General features: G+C 39.6%; 1 protein-coding gene across 3 annotated transcripts in view; it reads right to left on the bottom strand.

Annotated features, from left to right (window-relative positions):
- LOC124226048 (cytidine monophosphate-N-acetylneuraminic acid hydroxylase) overlaps window positions 1–20,466 on the bottom strand; it is a 76,963-nt gene extending 56,497 nt beyond the window's left edge. Inside the window, exons 1-5 of one of the 3 annotated variants that reach the window (XM_046638848.1) lie at window positions 20,367–20,466; window positions 19,537–19,740; window positions 15,697–15,788; window positions 3,265–3,374; window positions 1,794–1,984 (exon numbers count right to left, since the gene is read on the bottom strand). In XM_046638848.1, coding sequence (XP_046494804.1) covers window positions 1,794–1,984; window positions 3,265–3,374; window positions 15,697–15,788; window positions 19,537–19,592 — 449 coding nt within the window. In that variant the 5' untranslated portion in view covers window positions 19,593–19,740; window positions 20,367–20,466. Of the gene's footprint in view, window positions 1–1,793; window positions 1,985–3,264; window positions 3,375–15,696; window positions 15,789–19,536; window positions 19,741–19,868; window positions 20,255–20,366 lie in introns of those variants that run through there. The other 2 variants (XM_046638846.1, XM_046638847.1) reach the window with 2 other exon arrangements.
- Between the last annotated feature and the right edge of the window lie 2,148 nt (window positions 20,467–22,614).

Here is a 22,614-nt window from a genome sequence, read left to right as displayed (position 1 = left end):
TAACTGGACTAAATGACATGAAAAGATCTTATCCTGCCTAAAATTCAGTGTATTTCCATGGGATGTTTCTCTTTAGGATTTTAGTCAATTGCATCTTGTAACAGGCATTATAAAGCAATCACCTCATTTACGTGAATAAGCTATATAAATTTACCACCACACATTACTGTTATTACATAATGCCTGAACCCAGGGCTGTCATAACCCTGGAGTTGTAGAAGTTTAGTTCCAGAAATTTGTGTGGGACAAAGGTATCATGCAATCAGACAAGTAGTTTCTTGTTTTTTGGTTTTTGAGAAAGATTAGCCCTGAGCTAACATCTGCTGCCAAACCTCCTCTTTTTGCTGAGGAAGACTGACCCTGAGCTAACGGCCATGCCCATCTTCCTCTACTTTACATGTGGGACGCCTGCCACAGCATGGCTTGACCAGCGGTGCATAAGTCTGCACCTGGGATCTGAACTGGTGAACACCAGGCTACTGAAGTAGAACGTGCAGACTTAACTGCTGCGCGACCAGGCCAGCCCCTAGACAAGTAGATTTTTCATCACAGCACCACAATACCCCAGTGATTTGTGGTCAGTTTAGAAGTGTGTTACAAGTAATTTGCTACTAAAGCAGTTCATCACTTAAGTTTTTAAACTGTTTCCTTTAAAAAGATGTATGAGAACATACTCACCCTTAGACCCCATATGCTTTAAAATAGAGAATCAAGAGGCCAGTCAACCAGCAGATAATGTATTTCCCCTAACCATGGAACATTTCTATCAAAGTATGTCCTACATGTGAACTCTGTCATGTAAGGTCACAGGGAAAAAAGTTGGTTGAACTTGCCTCTTTTTAGAACATTGTGGGCATTGCTATGTGTTTATGTTGGCAGCCCAGCAGTAGTGATACAAACTTCTGAACAAGGATAAACAAACATGACCCTGTAACTAAACCGGGGATTGGGAACATGACCCTTCCTCTTCCCTTAACTGTTCATTCGCAAATGTGTGTGGTTTTGTGGTGAAAGTTCCATTGTCTCCTGCCTTCTTGACTGCCTGGCTTAGGGACGACTCAGTTCCCATCATCAGTTTCACATTGCCCTGGCTTCAGTGAAGTGTTGGATGAGCTTGACTCAGGGTTAACAAGTTGGGAGCGCAGCATTGTCGGGGTGCTATAAATCAGGAGATGGCAAACCCCAGTGACCTGTTGCTGCAAGCCAAGAATAGTTTGTACCTTTTAAAACGGTTGAAGAGGAAATCAAACCGATGAAAATTACACGATATTCACGTCATTGTCCATAAATAAGGTTTTGTTGGAACACAGGCTCAGTCAGGACTGTCTGTGGCTGCTTTTGTGCTGCAACAGCGGAGTAGTTGCAACTTCAACCCCATGGCTTATAAAGCCTAAAATATTTACACTCTGGCCTTTTTATATAAAATGTGTGCTGATGCCTGCTATAAACGTTGAACTGAAAAAGGAAGTCAACTCTGATGATCCTTAAACCTAGACTTTACCAAGCGGCCTGAGAGTGGGAAGTGAGACGGTAGGATTATTAACCCTGTCCTCCACCCCACAATAGCCCCTTCCTCATTCCCAATGGTGTAAAGTGTGGAAGCACTTTTAAAATTACGCTATGCAATTGCAAGCATTTGTCTAAATCAGTCCTCTAAAGATCTAAAATAGTCCTCTCTTTATCATTCCAACAAACCCTACCTCAAAGTCAGCAATGATTGCAAAACAACCTGAAAACACGTTATGTCTTTACTGCAGGATTTTCTTATGAGTTGAGCGCTTAGATGTCATTACCTCAAGTGGTCTGAGTGCATGTGACTGATGTAAATTAGGTCTGCCCGGCACAGCCTCTCCAGCCAATCAGAGGGAGGCTCATGTAGCAACCACCAGCCTCGGGCAAAAGCAGGACCAGTTAACCAAGGGTCAAACACCATTCTCTTGTCTCCCAGCTTGAGGTCCATGCAGGCATGAGTGAGGTATGTTACCTGTCAGAAAAAAGCCAGATTCAGATTATCAAATCATTCCTGGCCAGCAGCAATGAACTGAAATGTTTGGGCTGCTTAGCCGACAGGTCACGTTGGAGAACCTTGCTCCCAAGCACGCTCAGGCAAATAGGACCCAAGTGAGACACAGCAGGAGTCTTTAGAGAGAATACAACTCCCAGAACAGGTCACTACTTTATTAGAACAGAAATTCTCAGGGTTGGTTTTAGGTGTCAAGCCAATTGATTTACCTTGATTTCCTCTATTTATATTAGCTCCTAGATACTTACGTACAGTTTGCACTGCAGAAAATCTTTTGTGACCAGTCCTTCAAAGCATAATTTACAAGGAAGGGCAGTTAGAGATATTATGACAGACACTGGAGGATTTAAATGCCAGAGTGTCTGTGAATAGTCTATGAACGAATGATTCCTGTTGAGTTTGGGTGGGTTGGCATAGCCATGCAGCCTGGCTACACAGACTTGCAAGGCTTTCTCTTCTAAATTACCTGCTAACTCACTGAGGATGTCAAGGTTCTCTGAGAATGGCTATAAACAATGACTCAGAGACAGGCACAGACGGGAGGACTGCAAATCAATTCCTCACTCCCTTTCCATAGCCTGGCACATCCACAGGAAAAAGGAGTCCACCAAGAAGCAGAGAGAGGTAACAGAAACTCCAATGTGAAAAGCCAACAAAGAGAGTGAGGAGAGGCTGAGGAATCCAATTCCATTTTATTAGACTTATTCTGGATAGTATAATAAGTTGTTTCCCCAAATAGTAACTGCCCGTTTTTACAAGCTTCCCAAATATTCCAGAAAAATAAATTTTTGATTGCTTGCCCCTCCCAAACTACCAAAGTGTTTGTTCTGGAGGAAACTCTCTTCTAAAGCTAGTAAAAATGCACAAGAAGTTTTGTAAAAGATTTTAGGGCAATGTGCAGAAATACACAACTGGCCATTTTATCTGACCATGATCTGGTGTCAAGGATAAAGTCTGAGCTTCCTCCAGGAGTTTCACTGACTCTCCTTTGGGATCTCCTTTAAAGGTTTTGTTTCTGGTTTGTGGTTTTCTTTCTGGATATATTTCCTTGAAATCCCTGCCAAGTTCTAGGGCTTCCTAAAACATTCACTCAACAGTTCAGAATAATTTTATTTTATGTGCTAATTAACTCACCACTTCAAAGAGTATTCAAGGTAATATAGGATGTAAATATATATATAAATGGACATCTTAGTTTTATTTATAGTTTTAAGAATATTCCAATTTTAATGTTCCCTTACCTGTACCTCCCCATAGGCCAAATCTTCAGGAGACCTGGGCTCTGAATCCCAGGGGTTAGGAGGATTCAGTTCTAGAAGCAGTAGTCCATTTCCTTCATCCATTTCAACAACTAGAACCAAAGGGGAACAAATCTGGATTAACAACAAAAGTGACTTTGAAAAAGCATCAGTAAAATAGAAATGCATGGCTCAGGTACACAGAGTACCAAAACTCAAAGGAAAATCAAAACAAAAGGCAACGCTCATTCGTGTCAAGCAATATCTGCTGAGACGAGAGCTTGAGACCAACATCAATTCATTTCTTTACCCATATTACACTTAAGGAACTCACGAGATCTCAGTTGTGTCAGGGACACAGACACACACAGTGTCATTAATACAATGAAATCAATGATTGACAGAGATGAGTTCAAGGTGCTACGGGAGTGTATAGGAAGGGGCACCTAATCTGGCTACTTATAGATCAAAGCAGATTTCATATAGGAAGTAATCCTCCAGCTAGACTTGAAAGATGAAGTGTTTGGGGCAGACAAAAGAATATGCTGATGTGAAGCAAAAGGGATGAGAGAACAGCATGTGCAAAGACACTGGGGCATGGGGGAGCTTGATATTCACAAAGTGACTGGTAATTTATGATCAAGAAAAACTGTGCTTGAGCCAGACAGCATAGACAGGCCAGAGTAGGTCACAAAGGACCCTAAATACATGCTAAAGAGGAGTTTGTATTTTATCTTGTGACAATGAGGGGTCAAGGAAGAGTTTCAAGCAATTGTGGCAGACTCTGCTGGTGGCCTGCACAAAATCTATCTATTCTTTCCTTTCTCCTTACTATTAGCATCCTAATTTTTTTTTAGGAGTGGTGATATGCCCATCTAAAGATCACAATTCCCCAGGCCCCCTTGCAATTATGAGTGGCCACAGACAGAGCTCTACGTTCAGTATCTATAGTTCTGGTCAGTGAGGTGTGAGGAGAAGTCTACCAACGGGACTTCCAGGAACAGTTGTATTTTCCTGACAAAGAGGGACAAGCCCAAGGGACCCACATTGTTTTCCCTTTATCTTTCCTCTCTTTTATTTGGAACCTAGTTGTCATGCCTGGAGGAGTAGGAGCCATCTTGAGATCCTGAGAAAAAGAGCCAGATGCTAAGGATGACAGAGCAGGAAGACAAAAGGAACTTGGCTCCTTGAAAAACCACGGAACACCCATAATGCCCAGGGCTGCCTGCTTTACAACTTCTTGTGCTGTAAGAAAAAGAACCCCCTATATGATCGGGCCACTTTTATCTGTGTTTTCTGTTATAACAGCCGAAAACAATACCTAACTGCTATAACAAGGGAGTATTCCAAGCAGAACTTAATTTTAGAAAGATGCTGTGAGACACACGGGAAGGATCAATTGGAGGGAGGCAGAGTCATATCTGAGAGCTCTGACTGTAGTTTTGGGAGGCCATCAGCAAACTTGTCCTGGTCATGGGCTCAGGAGATGGATGGCCTTGTTTGGAACTCTCACTCTCCCACTTAACACTGAATAGCTGGGTGATCTTGGGCGAGTTACTTGATTTCTCCTTTCTTCTGTGCTTTTATCTTTAACACTAGATATCTCCAAGGACCATTAATCCTAATAAATGCCAGCAATTTTATTAACTGCTAAATGAAAGCAAATGAGATCCTAGACCAAAGCAGTCTCTGTGGAAACAGCATCACCGCCCTGACCTCAAAGCCAAGCTTTTTCCTCCTTTCTTCAAAGTATATAAAAAAAAGTTTGACCTGCACTTTTAAAGTGAATATTAATTATACTCTGTAAGACAACTGCTTATGGAAGAAACTGAGGTAAAAATTACCCATAAAACAAGAAATGGTACATTTTAGAATTTTCCCCAGTAGTTGTGAACAAAGATTTATATACGCTGTCAAACTTCGATTTTCAAGGTCATAGTGACAGACTATAATAAATAAAAAGTTGAAAACTTAAAGAATTACCTCCCCCAAAGTCCGTTTTTCTTTCTCACTTCCCTAGCCTCACCCTCATGTCTCTGTACTTATGTTCTCCTTCTCTGCCCCTGACAAACTGATGACTCGTTGATGTCCCTGGAAAGCTCTCCCTGGTATCAGCACTACTGGCTCCCTGGCATCACTGGGGACTCAGATGTCACCTTATCAGAGAGGCTTTCTGACCACTCTATCTAAAATATTAGTCTCCAGCCCACAACAGTCCTACCCCTCTCCAGCCCTCCACCCCTCGTTATTTTTCTTCCTTGCCCTTATCATCACTGGGCATATGCCATATTGTTTGCTTGTGGTCTGTCTCCCCTACAAGATATGAGCTCCAGAAGGGGCTGCACAGCCCCCTCTCTCAACCTAGGCACTGCTCCTGCCCAGACTTGGCACTTTAAGTTGGGAAACTGAAATATAGGATTATCTCAACATAAGCTAAAAATAACATTTCTTCTTAGTTTTTAAAAGAGCACTTTAAAAACTAGAAACATGATTGTAGCAGATAGTGTCCATTGGACCCGACAGACCCACTCTTTTCTCCCTTTCTCCACTCTTGTCCACCTGCTGCCTTCTTCAGGAGGTGGAGTCATATAGACTACAACAAAGGGCTCCCATACCTTCCACCTTCTAGGTGAGTTTGGCTAGTAGGAAGCTCCGGGGCAAGATGACACGATAATTCCATGAGGTTGGGTTGTTTGTTCTCTGGCTCTTTCCCTGTAAGGTCACTTTAACCTAGCCGTGTTCTGGGCACTGACAGAAGTCACAGCTCCACTCAAGGAGGCTGGTTCTTCATGACTCTCTTTTAGATTATGGAAACTGCTTCCCTCTTCATCCCTTTGGGCCTAAAGATGGATAACTTGGTTGCTATTAACTCCAGATTACTCCATCTGCCCCTGTGTTTTTCCCACATCCACACCCTATAAAAAGTCCTTTTGTGGGGCCAGCCCCATGGCCAAGTTGCTAAAGTTCTATGCGCTCTGCTTCAGCAGCCCAGGTTTTGTAGGTTTGGATCCGGGTGCAGACCTACTCCACTCATCAGCCATGCTGTGGAGGCATCCCACATACAAAGTAAAGGAAGATCGGCACAGATGTCAGCTCAGGGCTAATCTTCCTCAAGCAAAAGAAAAAAAAAAGAGGAGGATTGGCAACAGACGTTAGCTTAGGGTGAACTTTCTCACACACACAAAAAAATCCTTTTGTGAATATACCCTCCTCAAATTATCCTTATTTGAGGGTGCCATCTGCTTTCCTTTTGTGAATCTAACTAATAAAGTAACTAAGAATAGTTTTCCTGAAACCCCAAATTCAGAAGCATGATTCCCTCTGGGGGATGGAGAGATATGTCCTATGATCAAGGAAAGGTACATAAAGATCTTTCATTGTTAATGTTTTACGTTGTAAGCTCAGTGCTGGTACACGGGTGTTCACTCTATTATTTTTTATATCTTTTAAATATTGCTTAAGAATTTAATAAAAACAATATTTTTTCATAATAATTTTTTTCATAATAATTTTAATAATTTTTCATAATAATTTTTTTCATAATAATTTTTTTCTTCATAATAGTTAGCTTATTTAATAGTGAAACACAAATGGCTTTCTTAATAAAATCAAGAACACGCAAAGAATGCCCTTATTATTTAACTATGTTCTTGAAAATGCAGTGGTATAACAAAGATACATATTATTACTATTTCCAGGTTATATGATTGCTAGAAAACAGTGTCACGAAATGGAAAGAATGCTGATTTCGGAAACATCTGGATAGCAGTCCTGACTCTACTGCTTATTAGCAGTATCCTGAGCTTCGCTTTCCTGATCTGTAAAATAGGATTAAGATACCTATACTTCATAGAGTTGCTGTGGGATTAAACGAGATGATAGATCCTAAAGTGTCTAGCACTATGCCTGGTACAGAGAAGGCATTTAATAAATAAGATCAGTATTATGATAGCTGTTTTACCTTCAAAGAATGAGTAGAGTTAAAAAGAAAGCTTGATATTAGACAAACAAACCTATAGATTAGCAAATACTAGTTAGAAAGTACAACGGTATTATGGAAGACTCTCAGAAAACTTCTGCACTGGTACCCACTCTTAAGGATTTTTCTTCTTCAGAATTTCTCTCTCAAGAAAAGCAGAAACAAGAAAGAATCTGCATCTCTTAACTATTGTTCCAAAGCGAGTACTATAAAGGTCTCTACACCCCTTGTACAAAAATAAATTGCACATATGCAAAAGAAGAATGTAACATCTGCAAAATCCCTGCCTCTGTAAAGTAGTGAGAATGTGGTATCCTTCTTTTGACCTCAGAATCTGAAATAGGTCATTTGGGTTATAACAATATTTATCCAGAAGAACAAACAAATGGAATTCCTTACAATCTTTTGATAAGGAAGAATAATAAGAAAGAATTAGAACAAAAACATATTAGAAAACTATGATAATTAAATCATTGGTTATTGGCATAAGGACAGTCAAGAAGAGGGTCCTAATTAAATAACTGTTTACTATATTCCAAAGGAAGGACCATAAATCGATGGGAAAGGAAAGGCTATCTAACAAATGGTGCTGTGGCAATTGGTTAGCTAAGTATTCTAATTGGTTAAAAACACAAAGAAAAGCAACCAAGTCATCAAGAAGTATGATACAATAGAATATCAAAGGGAGGACTCTGAAGTCCAACAGCAATGGAAACAATTCCAATGGAAAATTTGCATGGATACAAATGTAAAATGAAAGAGTTCTAACATCAAATTGGAAAACTGGCAAACACATTTGGAAAATATTAGCATCACATTTGAGAGACAAACACAATTTAAAATAATGAGATGCTATTTTTTGCCTCAAACGAGAAAAGTCTGATCTAAGACTAAGAATGCCCTGAGCTGGTAAGGTATGAGGGAAAAAAGTCAGGCTTTTATACTAAGAGGCAAGAGAAAAATTGGTCCATTCCAAATAGCGGATGGTAATGCAATACATATTAAAGAGTGGATGAATGGATTATGGACTCATTCATTCATTTAGGATCTCAAGTGAAGAGGACTGTGTTAGTCATAATTTTCAGTTCATGATACATTATATTTGGTGCAGGCAAAGCTCCTCATGCATTCATTCATTCATTTTGCTTATCTCTATTTCCCTCTCTTATTTCCCTTTCCTCCCCTACAGCTACGATTTGAATGTTCATGAAAAATCTGTATTATATTGTGTGTGTGCATTTATATAAATGGTAGTGGGTCTCTAGTCTTTTTTTTCACTTTTTCACTCAATACTATATTTTAAGATTCTTCCATGTTGCCATGTGTACATATAGTCCACTTCTAACTGCAGTTTAGTATTCCATGGTGCGTGTCCACCACATTTTACCTATAGACTGTCCCAGTGGTGGACTCCCAGATTCTGTCACAACAGGATTTCTTTGGGATATAAACAGAAGTGGGACTGATGGATCACAGTGGGTTCATAACTCTCCTCTGACTAAGCACTGTCAAATTACTTTGCAGAATGGCTGCACTGGCCACACTCCCCCTACAGACATAAGGATTTCTATATCCCTGTATCTCTGACAACATTTGGCATCATCCTAGTTCCTAACTTTTACCAGTGGAAAAAATGTAAAGTGATACTTTATGGCTTTATTTTGCAGTTTTCTGATCATTAGTGAGTTTGAGCTATTCTTCATATGCTTATTAGCCTTTTGGGATTCTTCTTGTGTAAAATGCTAGCTCATGTCCTTTCGTCATTTTTATGTTGAGTTTCCTGTCTTTTCCTTGTCAATTTGTATTCCTTCCTCCTATATGCTAGATAATATTCCCTTGTTGGTTGTAAAGATCATAGAATAATCGCCCAAATTATCATATATCTTTTAACTTTGTCCATGGTGCCCATTTAGCAGAAATTTTTAGTTGATAAAATCATATTCATCAGTTTTTAATTTTTAAAAAATTTTTGCCCTACGAGCTACTTTTGAAGTGTCAGTTAAAGAAACAAAAAGTGCCATCCCATCTCTAGGTCACAAAGATATTCTCCTACATTTCTTTTCTTACTTTTATAGTCTTACCTCTCTCATTTAGGCTATCAGTCCATGTGAAGCCCACCTTTATACTGAGGTGTATGAGGTGTTAGACATGAGTAAAAGCTGTAAGTAGTCATAAGATTTTGCCAGTAACTCAACTATCTTATGGAAAGAACTCAAAAAAAAAAGTGGGGGGGAAAGCTCTTATGCACGAAGACCATAGTTTTCAATGGCAAAAATAAAACTATAACAGCCTAAATTCTAACAACAGAGAAATGGCTAAATAAATCATATAAGTTAATATATAATGTAAACATGCTTTAAAATTAGGTATATATAGAATCTGACATAATGTGACTAATATCTATTATAATATTAACAGATAAAAAACAGGATACAAAATAATTTATACAGAATAATTACAATTATTTGTAAAAGTACGCCTAAAAGGAAGACGAGAAGATAGAACAACTAAAGTATAAAGAAGGAAGCAGAAGTTTTAAACAATACTATAAACCAACCAGACCTAACAGACATATACAGAACACTCCACCCAATAACTGAATACACATTCTTTTAAGTATATGTGGAATATTCTCCAGTATAGACCATATGTTAGGCCATAAAACAAGTTTCAATAAATTTAAAAGGATCGTAGTCAGACAAAGTACGTTCTCTGACCACAATGAAATGAAATTAGATATCAATATGAGAAGAAAGCTGGGAAATTCACAAATACATAGAAATTAAACAACATCATTCTAAATACAAATGGTTTAAGACAGAAATCACAAGAGAAATGAGAAAATACTTTGAAACCAACAAAAACATAACATGTTGAAACTTATGGAATACAGCTAAAAGTGGTAAAAGGAAATTTATACCTGTACTTGCCTATATTAAAAAAGATCTCAAATAAAAAACCTAACCTTCCACCTTAAGAAACTAGAAACAGAAGAGCAAACTAAACCCAAAGTAAGCAGAAGGAAGGACATAATTTAAAAATTAGAGCAGAAATAAATGAAATTGAGAATAGAAAAATGAGAGAAAAATCAATGAAAATAAAAGTTGGCTCTTTGAAACAATGAACAAAATTTACAAACTTTCAGCTAGACGGACCAAGAAAAAAAGAGAGACTGAAATTACTAAAATCGGGAATGAAAAGGGGACATTACTACTGATCTTACAAAAATAATGAGGATATAAGGAAATGCTATAAACAATTGTACATCAACAAATTAGATAACCCAGGTGAAACGCAGAAATTTGTACAAAGACACAAATTAACAAAACTGACTCAAGAAGAAACAATATCTGAGCAGACCCAAAACAAATAACGATATTAAATTAGTAATCAAAATGTTTCCCACAAAGATTAGTTCAGGCCCAGATGGCTTCACTGGTGAATTTGACCAAATGTTTAAAGAAGCATCGACACCAATACCTCACAAATTCTTCCAACAAACAGAAGAGGAGGGAACACTTCCCAACTCATTCTATGAGGCCAGTATCACCCTGATGCAAATACCAGACAAAGACATCACAAGAAAAGGAAAACTAGAGACTAATATGCCTTATGAATATAGATATAAAAATCTTTAACAAAATATTAGAAAACACGATTGAGCAATATAAAAAAGAATTATACACCACGATCAAGTGGGGTTCATGTAAGGCTGTTTCAATATTTGAAAAGCCATTAACGAAATACATCACATTAATAGAACAAAGGGGAAAAAAATGCATGATCTTCTCAATTAATGCAAAAAAGGCATTTAACAAAGTCCAACGCCCTTTCGTGATAAAAACACTCAGAGAACTTACAAGGGAATGCTCCCAACCTGCAAAAGGGAATCTAAGAAAACCCCACAGTTAACATTATACTTAATAGTGAAAGATTGGATGCCTTCCCCCCAAGAACAGGAAAAGGACAAGTATGTCTGCTCTTGCCACTTCTACCTGGAGGTTCAAGCCAAGGAAATTGGGCAAGAAAAGGCAATAAGAATATAGCTACTACCAATATTATCTCCATTTGAGGAAACTAAAGCATAAAGAGGTTCCATAACTCACCCAAAGTCACTTAATTGTGTGTTCAAGCCCCGGACCTGAACCCCATTGCCTTCTCTCTTAACAATTTTGCTATATTGTCTCTACAGGTCTTGTCCAAAAGACTTCGAAGTTTTCGTAAAAGGCCCAAAGCATCTATAGATTTCTGGGTTACATAGTCACAAGATTTATAGTCCGTTGTCCTTTCACTTACATAAACTAACAGTTTATTATGTTCAAACCTATGCTTATCAGTTCTTATTGGTTTTGCCCAAATAAATTTTTAACAGTATTTGTATTGCACATGTATTCAGTTTCTGATAACAAGAGAGCCTACAGGGTTCCAACTCTTCCCAGAATAGCATTCTATCTTCTTGGGGGAAGAATGGAAAATGACTTGCATCTCCACAAGTGACGCTTCTGCTCATAGGGGAACTGGGAGAATGCCTGTGCAGGGCAGGATCTTCTTCAAAAAATCACTAGGAGTTGGTCTCACCAAGACACATGGGCAAGAGTGGCCCTGATATTCTATACCGTATCCTATGGTCACAATAATTTGAGCCTGAAAAAAATGTAAAGGTAGCATCATCTAAATCCCTAGATGGAGTTACAGCCCAGGAAGCCCCCAGTTCAGCTCCCTTCACAGGTAACAAATAGTAATTTATGCAGATATATTTTTTCATAATTGGTCATACTAGATGTAATGTGTTTAACCTTTTTGCTTTATATCAGAAATATTCTATTATTTTAGTTTCTTCAATAGTAGCACTTTTAAGATATCAAAATTATTTCTAATGTTTAAATTGTTTCCAGTTTTTCTTGTAAATTGCTGTGAGTGAACATTCTTATAACTATATCTTTTGACATGTCAATAAGATCTTAGCATACAGTCTTGGATGCGGAATTGCTGGATCAAAGGTATGCACATTCTTAAGTGTGATAGGAAGCTTGCTGGAAAGTTTCAAGCAGGGGAATAATGTGAATTGATTTGGATTTTTAGAAGATTACACTGGGTGCTGTAAGCAGGATGGATTGTAGAAGGCAAGGGCGGAAACAGGGAGGCCAGTCATTCAGGCAGAAGGTGACTGTGACTTGCACTCAGGTGGAGCCAGTGTGGATGGATTCTGAAGGTGTTCTGGCATAGAGGCAACAGGATTAATGGTTTAGATATGGGTGTTTAAGGAAAGAGAAGACTCAGAGTGTCTACCAGGTTTTGTTCAATTGAGTGGATGTGGTGCCACTTACAGAGGTGGGGAAGGCTGGAGGAGGAACAGGTCTGAGGATGAATTGGGGCTGGGCATTAAGAGTTCTGTTTAGGCTGCATGCTTGTAATGCCTACTAGAAGTCCATGTTGAAATACTCAGTAGGCAGTTGGATATCAGAGTTGGAGCTCAGGGATGAGGTCAAAGCTGGAGGTGACTTTTTTGGAGTCATCTGAGTAAAAATGGCATTTAGAGCTGCGGGTTTAGAAGTGATCATTTAGGAAAAGCATGTAGATAAAGACAGCTTAGGACTAAGTCCAAGATCATATCAACATTCAGAACTCTTCAGAGGATGAGTCAGTAGAGGAGACTGAGAAGTACTCAGTGTGATCAGAATAAAAATCAGGAGAATGTGGTAGACAGAATAATGGCTCCCAAAGATGCCCACATCCTAATGTCCAGGATCTATGAATAAGTTAGGCTATATGAGAAAGGGGAGTTCAAGTTGCAAATGAAATTAAGGTCGCTAATCAGCTGACTTTATTTGTGTGTGTGAGGAAGATTGGCCCTGAGCTAACGTCTGTTACCAATCTTCCTCTTGTTTTTGCTTGAGGAAGATTATCACTGAGCTAACATCTGTGCCAATCTTCCTCTATTTTATGTAGGATGCTGCCACAACGTGGCTTGACGAGCAGTGCTAGGTCTGCACCCGGCATCCGGACCTGTGAATCCTGGGCCACTAAAGTGGAGCAGGCAAACTTAACCACTATGCCATCGGGCCAGCCCCCAGCTGACTTTAGAATAGGGAGATTATCCTGGGTTATCTGCATGGGCCCAACGTATCATAAGGGTCCTTAAAAGAAGAGGGAGATGTGACTACAGAAAAATGTCCAGAGATGCCAGGCTTTGAAAATGGACAAAGAGGGCCTTCTAAATGCTGGAAAAAGCAAGGAAACAGATTCTCCTCTAGAGCTTCCAGAAAGAAACACAGCCCTGCTGACACCATAGTTTTAGCTAAGAGACCTGTGTTGGACTTCTTGTCCTACAAAACTGTGAGATAATCGATTTATATTAAATCTTAATAAATCTTATATTAAATAAATAATAAATCTCAAGTCAATTAAATCTTAATAAATCTTACATTAAATCTTAAAACAGCTACTAAGTTTGTGGTACTTTGTTACAGCAGCAAATAGAAAACTAATACAGAGAGAACTGCTTCCCAGACAGCACGAAAACAGCATATGTTGAGGAGAGATGGGGCCACTGTGCTGTATACTGCTGAGAGTTTGAGCATGATGACAATAGAAAAGCAACCACTGAATTTAGAATGATGGAGAACACTGGGGACCTTGACGGAACAGTGTTAGTGGAGTGGTAGGGTCAGAAGCTCAACTACGAGAGAATGGGAGGTGAAGGAACAGAGGCACTGAGTGTGGACACCTGTTTCCAGGGGGTTAGCTGTTTAAAGGTTTTGAGAAATGAGAACACAACTTAAGGGGGATGCAAGGTCTAGTAAGGACTGACATGAAAACTAGAGCATGTGTGTGTGTCTGTGTGTGTGCATGTGTGCATGCATGCAGGTTAATAGGCAAGGACAGGGGGCCAGCCCCATGGGCGAGTGGTTAAGTTCATGCGCTCCACTTTGGCAGCCCAGGGATGCACCCATTCGGATCGTGGGCGTAGACATGGCACCGTTCATCAAGCCATGCTGTGGTGGCATCCCACATGCCACAACTAGAAGGACCCACAACTAAAAATATACAACTATGTACCAGGGGGCTTTGGGAGAAAAAGGAAAAATAAAATCTTAAAAAAAAAATAGGCAAGGACAAAATTGATGATATTGGAGAGAGAGAATTGCAGGAGTGAAGTCCTTAAGTAAGTGTGAGGAGATGGGATCCAGTGTGTGAGGGGAGGGTCTAGCCATAGGAACAGGTCAGTACATCCACTTTAACCTGTAACTGGAGGCAAGGAAGAATGTGTGGGCACAGGGCCAGGCGGGTTGATACATTTGGTGGTAAGAAAATGACTCTCCAGTACTGACTCCCCATTACTGCCTCGTAGGGTCGAGATGAGGGTAATAATTCACACAAAGTGCCTACTACTACACCTGACACACAATACCATTCTGGATTAGGTCTTAATTCTTAGAACAGATTTCAAAGCCCTCCTTGCAATATACCTTTGCGGGCTTATATTGTACTACTTGAATGAACATACCCTATACTCCGGCCAACTGAACTACACATTTGGCCCTAAAGGTGCTAAAGCTGGCCCAGCTGTTCCCTTCCCCAGGAATGTCCTTCTTTCTCTTCTCTGCCTGATGAAATTCTGCCCATCTTTCAAAACCCAACATTAGTGCCATCTCTGGGATGATGCTTTCTGCGATTTCCCCCGGTTAGATCAAATCTGGTTTCTTATTCCTGTAGCAGTCATTCTGAAACAGTGTTTCTAATTGAACAGTTGTAAACTTGTCATAAGTAATTTTTCTACTGATAAAACACAATTTTAATCAAAACAGAGACAGACAAATTTATTCCTATGACTAAGCCCTTCTTACTCATATTTCACAGGCTAGCTTGAGTAGGAGGAAGCAAAAAGTACAAGTAGAGCCGGCATACTGAGAATCTGTAAACTGTGGCCACTTACCTATACCAGAAAGAGCTATGGAATTTGAAGCACTTTATCTCTTAATCAAAACTGTGAAGTTTCATCATAATTATTGAGAGGATCGTGCACATGAACTCCACCTGTGTGTCTTCATTGATAAAATATTCAGAGCCACTATTTTATAATACACTTTAAAAAACCTATTAGAGCATCCTTGATCTCAGGTTTGCCTGAGCTACCACTTCACGTAAATGTCCTCTCACTCACACTGACTATCTCATCCATCATTGTATCTCTTAATACCAGTCCAATGTTTACACATGGTAAGGTCTCAACAAATATTTGCTCAACAAATGAATGAATGAAGGGATCTCTTGGAGAAATCCTCTGTTTAGAATTTTCAGCACTAATTATTAAAAAAAAAACCCAACCAACCCTAATGTCCACAGCTTAAAATCAGAATGTATCCAAAGCTTCAAGTGAGACTGGAAACAAGTTGACAAGAAGAACCCCAATAACAATAATAGCAAAATACATTTATCAACTTGATGGTATTTACCCAGTTCATCTTGACAGAAGCTGCCCGGAGGGTTGATATACTTCATGGAGCTCACGTCTAACTTCCAGTTGTGTTTTGTGCACCTAACAGACCTGGATGAAAAATTGTGCTTAGGTTTATGACGGCGAAAATAAAAATTAATCTTATCGTGCTAAAACGTATTATTTTTGTGACAAAATTACACTAGTTGATTGAACACAAAATACATAAGAAGAAAACTATTAATAGCTAATATTCAAATACCCAAGGAGATATAGACTAATTATCAGTAGGTGATTTAAAAAATGAAGATAAACTTCACGTCATGAAATGACATGTGAGAGATCAACGGAGCCACCAGAATAAAGCAGGCTTCAGGGTTGGTTCTCTTATAAAAACTAAGCTAGGTAAGATGCCGTTGGGGCCAACACAAGGAAAGAATGTAGTAGTAGCAAATACAGGTCTGTGATTTACAATTACTCCACAACCTTTGACCCTTAGTACAATATACTAAACCTAAGCTCAACTAAAGTTTTCATTTATCCAAGAGACAAGATTTCCCTATAGTTTAATATTTCAAAACATGGTTGCCAGCAATACAGGATGCCCAGTTAAATATGAATTTCAGATAAATAATGACTAATTTATTATCTCACACAATATTTGAGATGTATTAAAAATTTGTTATCTGAAATTCAAATTTGAGTGTTCTGCATTTTTATTTAGTAACTCTGGCAACCCTATTTCAGAACAAGAATCAGACTGTAACAAAACAAGATGCTCAGGAATTTTTCTCCTTTCTATTTCTTAGCAGAGGCAAGTGGTGGTTGGAGATGGGGCATGAACAGATTATGTCTTCTCTTTATGTTGGTAGTGTTCCCATTGAAGTTTTTTTTTCAACAGTTAAATAATTTTATTTTGCAAACAAACAAGGATGTCTCAAACAAGGAAGATCAGATTTTTTTCAACTAAAAATGTCTATTTTAACATATAAGAGAACTATACTGATTTTTTCAAGCTTAATTATATCTAGAATTTTTTATGTTATTTTTTAGTAATGAGGCAAAAAGCATATTCCACATTTCAATTTATGGAGGATTATTTTGTGGCATCTCCTTTCTCATCAATGAGTAGCCAACAACCTTTCAAAAACTAACAGAACATTAGAAACGCAGCTTTCAGTATGCTGGGCCATTAAGGGCGAAACTATCACAGGCCCATAAATGTTCATGATTGGCAGGTAGACAGGAGGGAGGCAACAGCTTCCTATGCAAGAAAGGCTGTGACAAAAAACAAGAACCACAGCTTTTAAGAGCTGCTGATTTTTTTTCACATGTGAAGAAAACAACCAACTGACACAGCGGGGGTGGAACAGGTAGGTCATTGTTCTTGACTGAATCCTGGAAAAGAGATTCTTCAGGTGAAGTGCTACACAGAGAACCCACCTAGAAGCAATTGAATTTGGAGAGGTGGACAGGGGAGTACAGTGTGTGGGTTCCACTGGCGATGCTAAGTTTCAAGATCTAAATGCGTGGCAAGCTTCAACTGGGAATAAGCCTGGGGGAATCTGGTTCCTTAAGTGCAGCAGAGTCAAAAGAGTGCTGTCTCCAGGTTGGCCCGTCAACAGAATAGGGTGAAACCAGGATCAATGGCCCCCAAGGCTTCGGATGAAGGAGAGAAAGGCCAGTCTGCAGTAAAGCAATCACTATGTTAAGAGGCACAATGTTAAGAACTAAGAACCATCTGAGTTCCCATAAATAAGCTCTGTTCCTAAACTATACAAGAAATTTATGTCAGAGTAATAATAACAGTCAACGTAATTAACATATACTGAGTGGTCATCTTATGCCAGACGTTCTTGTAAGTGCTTTATGTTTGAAATCACTCAGTCTTCTCAGCAACCCGACAATGAAGGCAACATTTGATCCTTATTTTAGAGAGGAGGCGATTAAAGCCCGGAAAGGTCTCGTGCGGGGATCACTGAGCTGGGAAACCGTGGGCCAGGCTTCTAAAGTAGGCCGTCAATGCAGAAACATCATGCTCCTAATTGCTAAGCTGTAACGCTTTCTTTAAACGGCTGGCTGAGCGGGCACGGTGTCAAAAAGCCCTTCAAGGAGAGAAAAACAGTCTCAGAACAGTAACAGTTACCCTGCCCCCCAGACCCGAGTGGCGTGGGGCGGGCCGTCAACGGTATGTATTAAAAATGACTGGATCAAATAAACGTTTACTGATTTTTTTCCCAAAACAAAAAAACTCTGCAATAGTTAGAAAACCTCAACATTCTGAGTACTTGCAGAAGTTTACTAGTGACAGAACACCAATGTCTGAGCTTTCTCTAACTTGAATCCACTGAGAAGATGGAAGGGAATCAAAATAGGACTGTTAGCAAACTACCAAGAGGCACCCCCCCTCCCCCGAGTACAGTTGTGAGCTATAAGTATGTCCCATGCAATTCTGGGACATATTTATACTAAAGATACATTTGTTGTTTACCTGAAATGCTAATTTAACTGGGCATCCTGTATTGTTAGTTGCCAAATTTAGCAACCTGATCTGAGGAGCCAAGAAAGCTACAGACACCACAGTGGTTAACATTTAAAAATCTAATAATACATGGATAGGGTCCCGAAACTAAGTATGCAGTGATGCAAACCTGTACACAGGTGTGAGAACATTCTGGAGTTGGGTGACTTCTAAACAATTACAACAAGGAGCTCTTGGACAACTACCCAGCTCCATCTGAGTACACTAGCACTAAACTGCCCACAAATCACCTAAGAAATTAGACTGACAACACAGTGGAAGAAAAAAGCCCAGCAGGAAATAACCAAAATCACACAGATCAAGTTAGATTGAAGCAAAGCTTAACAGATGGGGTCAGGGGCCGGCCTGGTGGCACAGGGGTTAAGTTCGCACGTTCTGCTTCAGCGGCCCCCGGGTTGCCAGTTCGGATCCCAGGAGCGGACATGGGACTGCTTGGCAAGCCATGCTGTGGTAGGCATCCCACATATAAAGCGGAGGAAGACGGGCATGGATGTTAGCTCAGGGCCAGTCTTCCTCAGCAGAAAGAGGAGGATTGGCAGACATTAGCTCATGACTAATCTTCCTCAAAAAGAAAAGAAAACTGCTCATGCATTGCTGATGCTGAGACTGAGGCTGACAGAGCACCTCCCCACCCAGACCTCTCCCTGGCTGTGCCAGGCAGGGCTGTTATCTCTTCGGCAGTCATTGCAAACAAAACTAAACAATCCTGTCCTGGTCTGACTCCTGCACTGGGGGGGGTGGGGGGGGGAGATGTATGCACAGGTTTAATCAAGGGGTGAGGAGAGGCAGGTGCCAGCACTAGTTCTTCCGAGAAATGACCAGAAGAGCCACTGTTCAGAGCAGGCACGGTTGGGGATCTGCCATATTTATTTTTTAACTACAACTAGGCTGCCAGAGAAATTCCACCCGCTCCCCAGCAGAGTTTGGAAAGCTACCCTTCCCCACCCTGGCAAACAAGCACACACACTTCTCCAGGAGAGGGAAAGGAAACCTAAAGGAGGCTTGAATCTTTGAACACAAAAGCAGGTAAATGCACACCCAAATGCTCACACACACAGACACACCTACCCTAGGAGTTTTACTGTTTTTCAAGCTAGGAATAAATTTTAATCGTTCTTATGAGAGAGAGGAAAATTAAGTAGAGGTCATAACATTTTGAGATCAGAGAGATACCCTCAGCGAGGACAAGTGAAAGTGATGGATTGACTAGGGGAAATAATCTGTTGATTGGTCCCTTTGAAATTTTTAAATGAGCAGATTTTCTGCCAAATCCCCTTAAGAAGTGTCGCTGGTGAGAAAGCAAAGGACTCTTGGTACCTTCCGTCGAAATCCTCAATATCTTTTATGAACAGGCCTCCTTGATGCTTGCACATATTCTTGCACGCTCGCAGGCGGCTCTTGTTCTTATATAAGATGTAATCTTTGCCCGTCTTTTTATTTCGAAGAAAATTGATCCCTTCCTTCAGATTGGCAGCTTCATCAGGTGACAGATGCAACAGGATCTCAGTTGTTTGTTCGATGCTATGACAAGGCAAACATTTGGAGAGGAAAGAAAATCATGTTAAGGCTTTAAGAGATATTCATTTGGAACTGACAGTTCAAAAACCTCTTTTTATGGAAATACTTTCAAAGCCCCTCCCTCCAAATACCTAGGCTTGGTGGCTACCTTATGGTGCACCTTCTCTCTTCTCTTAAACATACATTCTACTGGTTGAACGTCCATCTCAGCTTTCCCCCCAAGAACTAATGCCCTTCTCACTTGCCTGCCCATTGTCTGCCGCTGCCTCTGCCTGAATATTTCAAAAGAAATGCTGTTACTCTTTAAAGCTTCCGTTGTTAATTCGCCCCCACAAGGCAAAAGGCTGTGAATCCGCTTTACTATCATTTTTACTGATATGAGCTTCCTTCCTCACCACGCTCCTTTTAGAGCCTCTGTGTTATGTTCCAACAACCCACTCTCTCTGTCCCACCCTCATGCTTTTGCATCTGGACTTCCTTCTCTTTGCAGCACTCAGGGTCACCCTGTAGGTTCAAGTATAACTCAATCATCCCTTCCTTGGTTAAGCCTTCGAAGCTACCCCTCAGGTCAAGTCTAGTACTTCTTAATGTGCACTATGGACTATTCTGCAGAACGTTATAAGCAGTACCTGGCACACTGTCCTGTTGACTTACGTGTAGATGCTTTTCAAAACATTCTGTATTTTCTCTCCTTTTCTCTCCTCACCAGTTAGCAGACCGTGATACGTCTTTACTAGCTAGCTACTTAACCCTCCCACTGCACTCAATTTGAACAGTTTATAAATAGCTCCAGCAGCAAATGAAGCATTTGATCTTTCATGTTTTTTTTTAAGGAAACCACACACATTACATTTCTCAAACTCCAAGCTCTAAACAAACTCTCTTTATGATGCAATATAATTTTTACCAAGAGGGATTTCAAAATGTCTTTTTGCATTTCTGTGGCATGAAATCTGGGTGCGTGTTGTTTAATTTTACATTCTACTCTAAACCAAAAGTCGTCAAAATTCTCTTCCTGTGTTAACTTAGAATTGATTTGGGGCTCAAGTACATTTGTGGCTTTTTGCTTTCATTTGTAGTACTGAAAATTTCTCAAACAGAGAATAAAAATAATTTTAAAAACACATCAGGAGGGGCTGGCCTGGTGGCGTAGTGGTTGGGTTCATGTGCTCTGCTTTGGTGGCCCGGGGCTCGCAGGTTTGAACCCCAGGCACAGACATAGCACTGCTCGTCAAGCCGTGCTGTGGCAGCAGCCCACATAAAATAGAGGAAGACTGGCACAGATGTTAGCTCAGCGACAATCTTCCTCATGCAAAACGAGGAACACTGGCTACAGATGTTAGCTCAGGGCCAATTTTCCTCACAGAAATTAATTAATTAATTAATAATAATTTTAAAAACACACCAGGATAGGAACTAACCGGGAAACTACTTCCAAGTTTAAACTGAAGAGATATAGCTCTATAATGGAGTATGATACACTTGAAAGCAGATTCTCTTTATCGCTTTGTCCCAAATTCTGGTAATTCTCTTCACAACAGACTTGAAATGTTTCCAAAAACTTTTTTTAAGTGTATTTGATAGAAAGGAATCCATTCTAAGCCTCATGAATTTCTTTTAACTTTGTTCTTACGAGTACAAATATCTGACACCAAGCCAAAGTAAGCACTGAGGCAATTCCTGGAAAGATTAAGTTAAAAGTATAAAACGAAAACCTCCCTAAATATTTTATTTGATTAATAAACCACTTAGCCCAACTTCTGTGTTAGAGTCTAAGGTTTTCCAAGCACCATGTAAAGCAAGTTGAACCAACCATGTTCATCTTTACCAGTTCCGTGAGAAGTCATATTGAAACGTAAAGCAAAAGAAAAAGTGCACTCCTCTATACAGGCTTTTATGTATTTTTTAAATGGTTAGTTTCTCCCAAAAGTAGATTTTAAAGATATTATTGATGAATTTGAATCGACTAAAATCAAGAGAATAAAATTAGAGTAAAGTCTGGTTTTGGTATATATAAAATATTTAAAATGATGTGTTTTAATATACCTACGTTTCAATGTTTCAATACTTTTTCAAATACTCTATTGTTTTTGAAAAAACAACCATGAAAAAATACACGAAAATATAAACATAGGGGCACACATTTTTCCTTTTGCCTCAGACCTGGTGGCTTGGCATGACAGTGTACCATCCTGTCTTTAAAATTTTGAAATTTAATTGGTCATCGAGTTTTGGCCTTAATTTTGATTTTTAAAAATATTATGTTAAAGTGATATTCATTTTGATTACATACGTTTCAAAGCCAGGAATCCTCCAGAGGGTTAGGCTCTGAGAAAAAGGACTAGAGGAAGAATAGGCAACAATTCAGAATTGTCAGTCTGTAAGTGCATTTTGTTACCCCAGATTTCTTAGTTTACTTTAGTATTGTTTTATTTATTTCTCTTTTCTGTTTGGTGAGGACGATTTGCTGTGAGCTAACATCCATGCCAATCTTCCTCTACTTTGTATGTGGGATGCCTCCACAGCATGACTGACGAGTGGACCCGCAACCCGGGGCTGCCAAAGCAGAGTGAGCGGAATTTTAACCACTCGGCCATGGAGCCATCCTCATTAGTTCTGTTTTAAATGGGAAGATGTTCAATATTCTGTTCACAGGAATGTAAACTCAATGAAGGCCGAGACAGACAATGTCTGTCACATGGTAGGTGCTAAGTAAATATCTGGTAAATGAAGGAATACCCTCACAAGAAACACGTAATGCATATTTCGGAGAGGGAAAATCTACTTACTGTTCCTCGTGATACCCAAAGCTGAGTTTGAGAATTACCATGTAGATAACTGATGTGAAAGTGCTTCCAAAGGTCACAGATCCATGAC

Source organism: Equus quagga, chromosome 15 (assembly GCF_021613505.1).
Source record: "Equus quagga isolate Etosha38 chromosome 15, UCLA_HA_Equagga_1.0, whole genome shotgun sequence".
Taxonomy (NCBI): Eukaryota; Metazoa; Chordata; class Mammalia; order Perissodactyla; family Equidae; genus Equus; species Equus quagga.
Note: the sequence above shows the minus strand (reverse complement) of the source record. Positions and strands in the feature narration are given on the sequence as shown.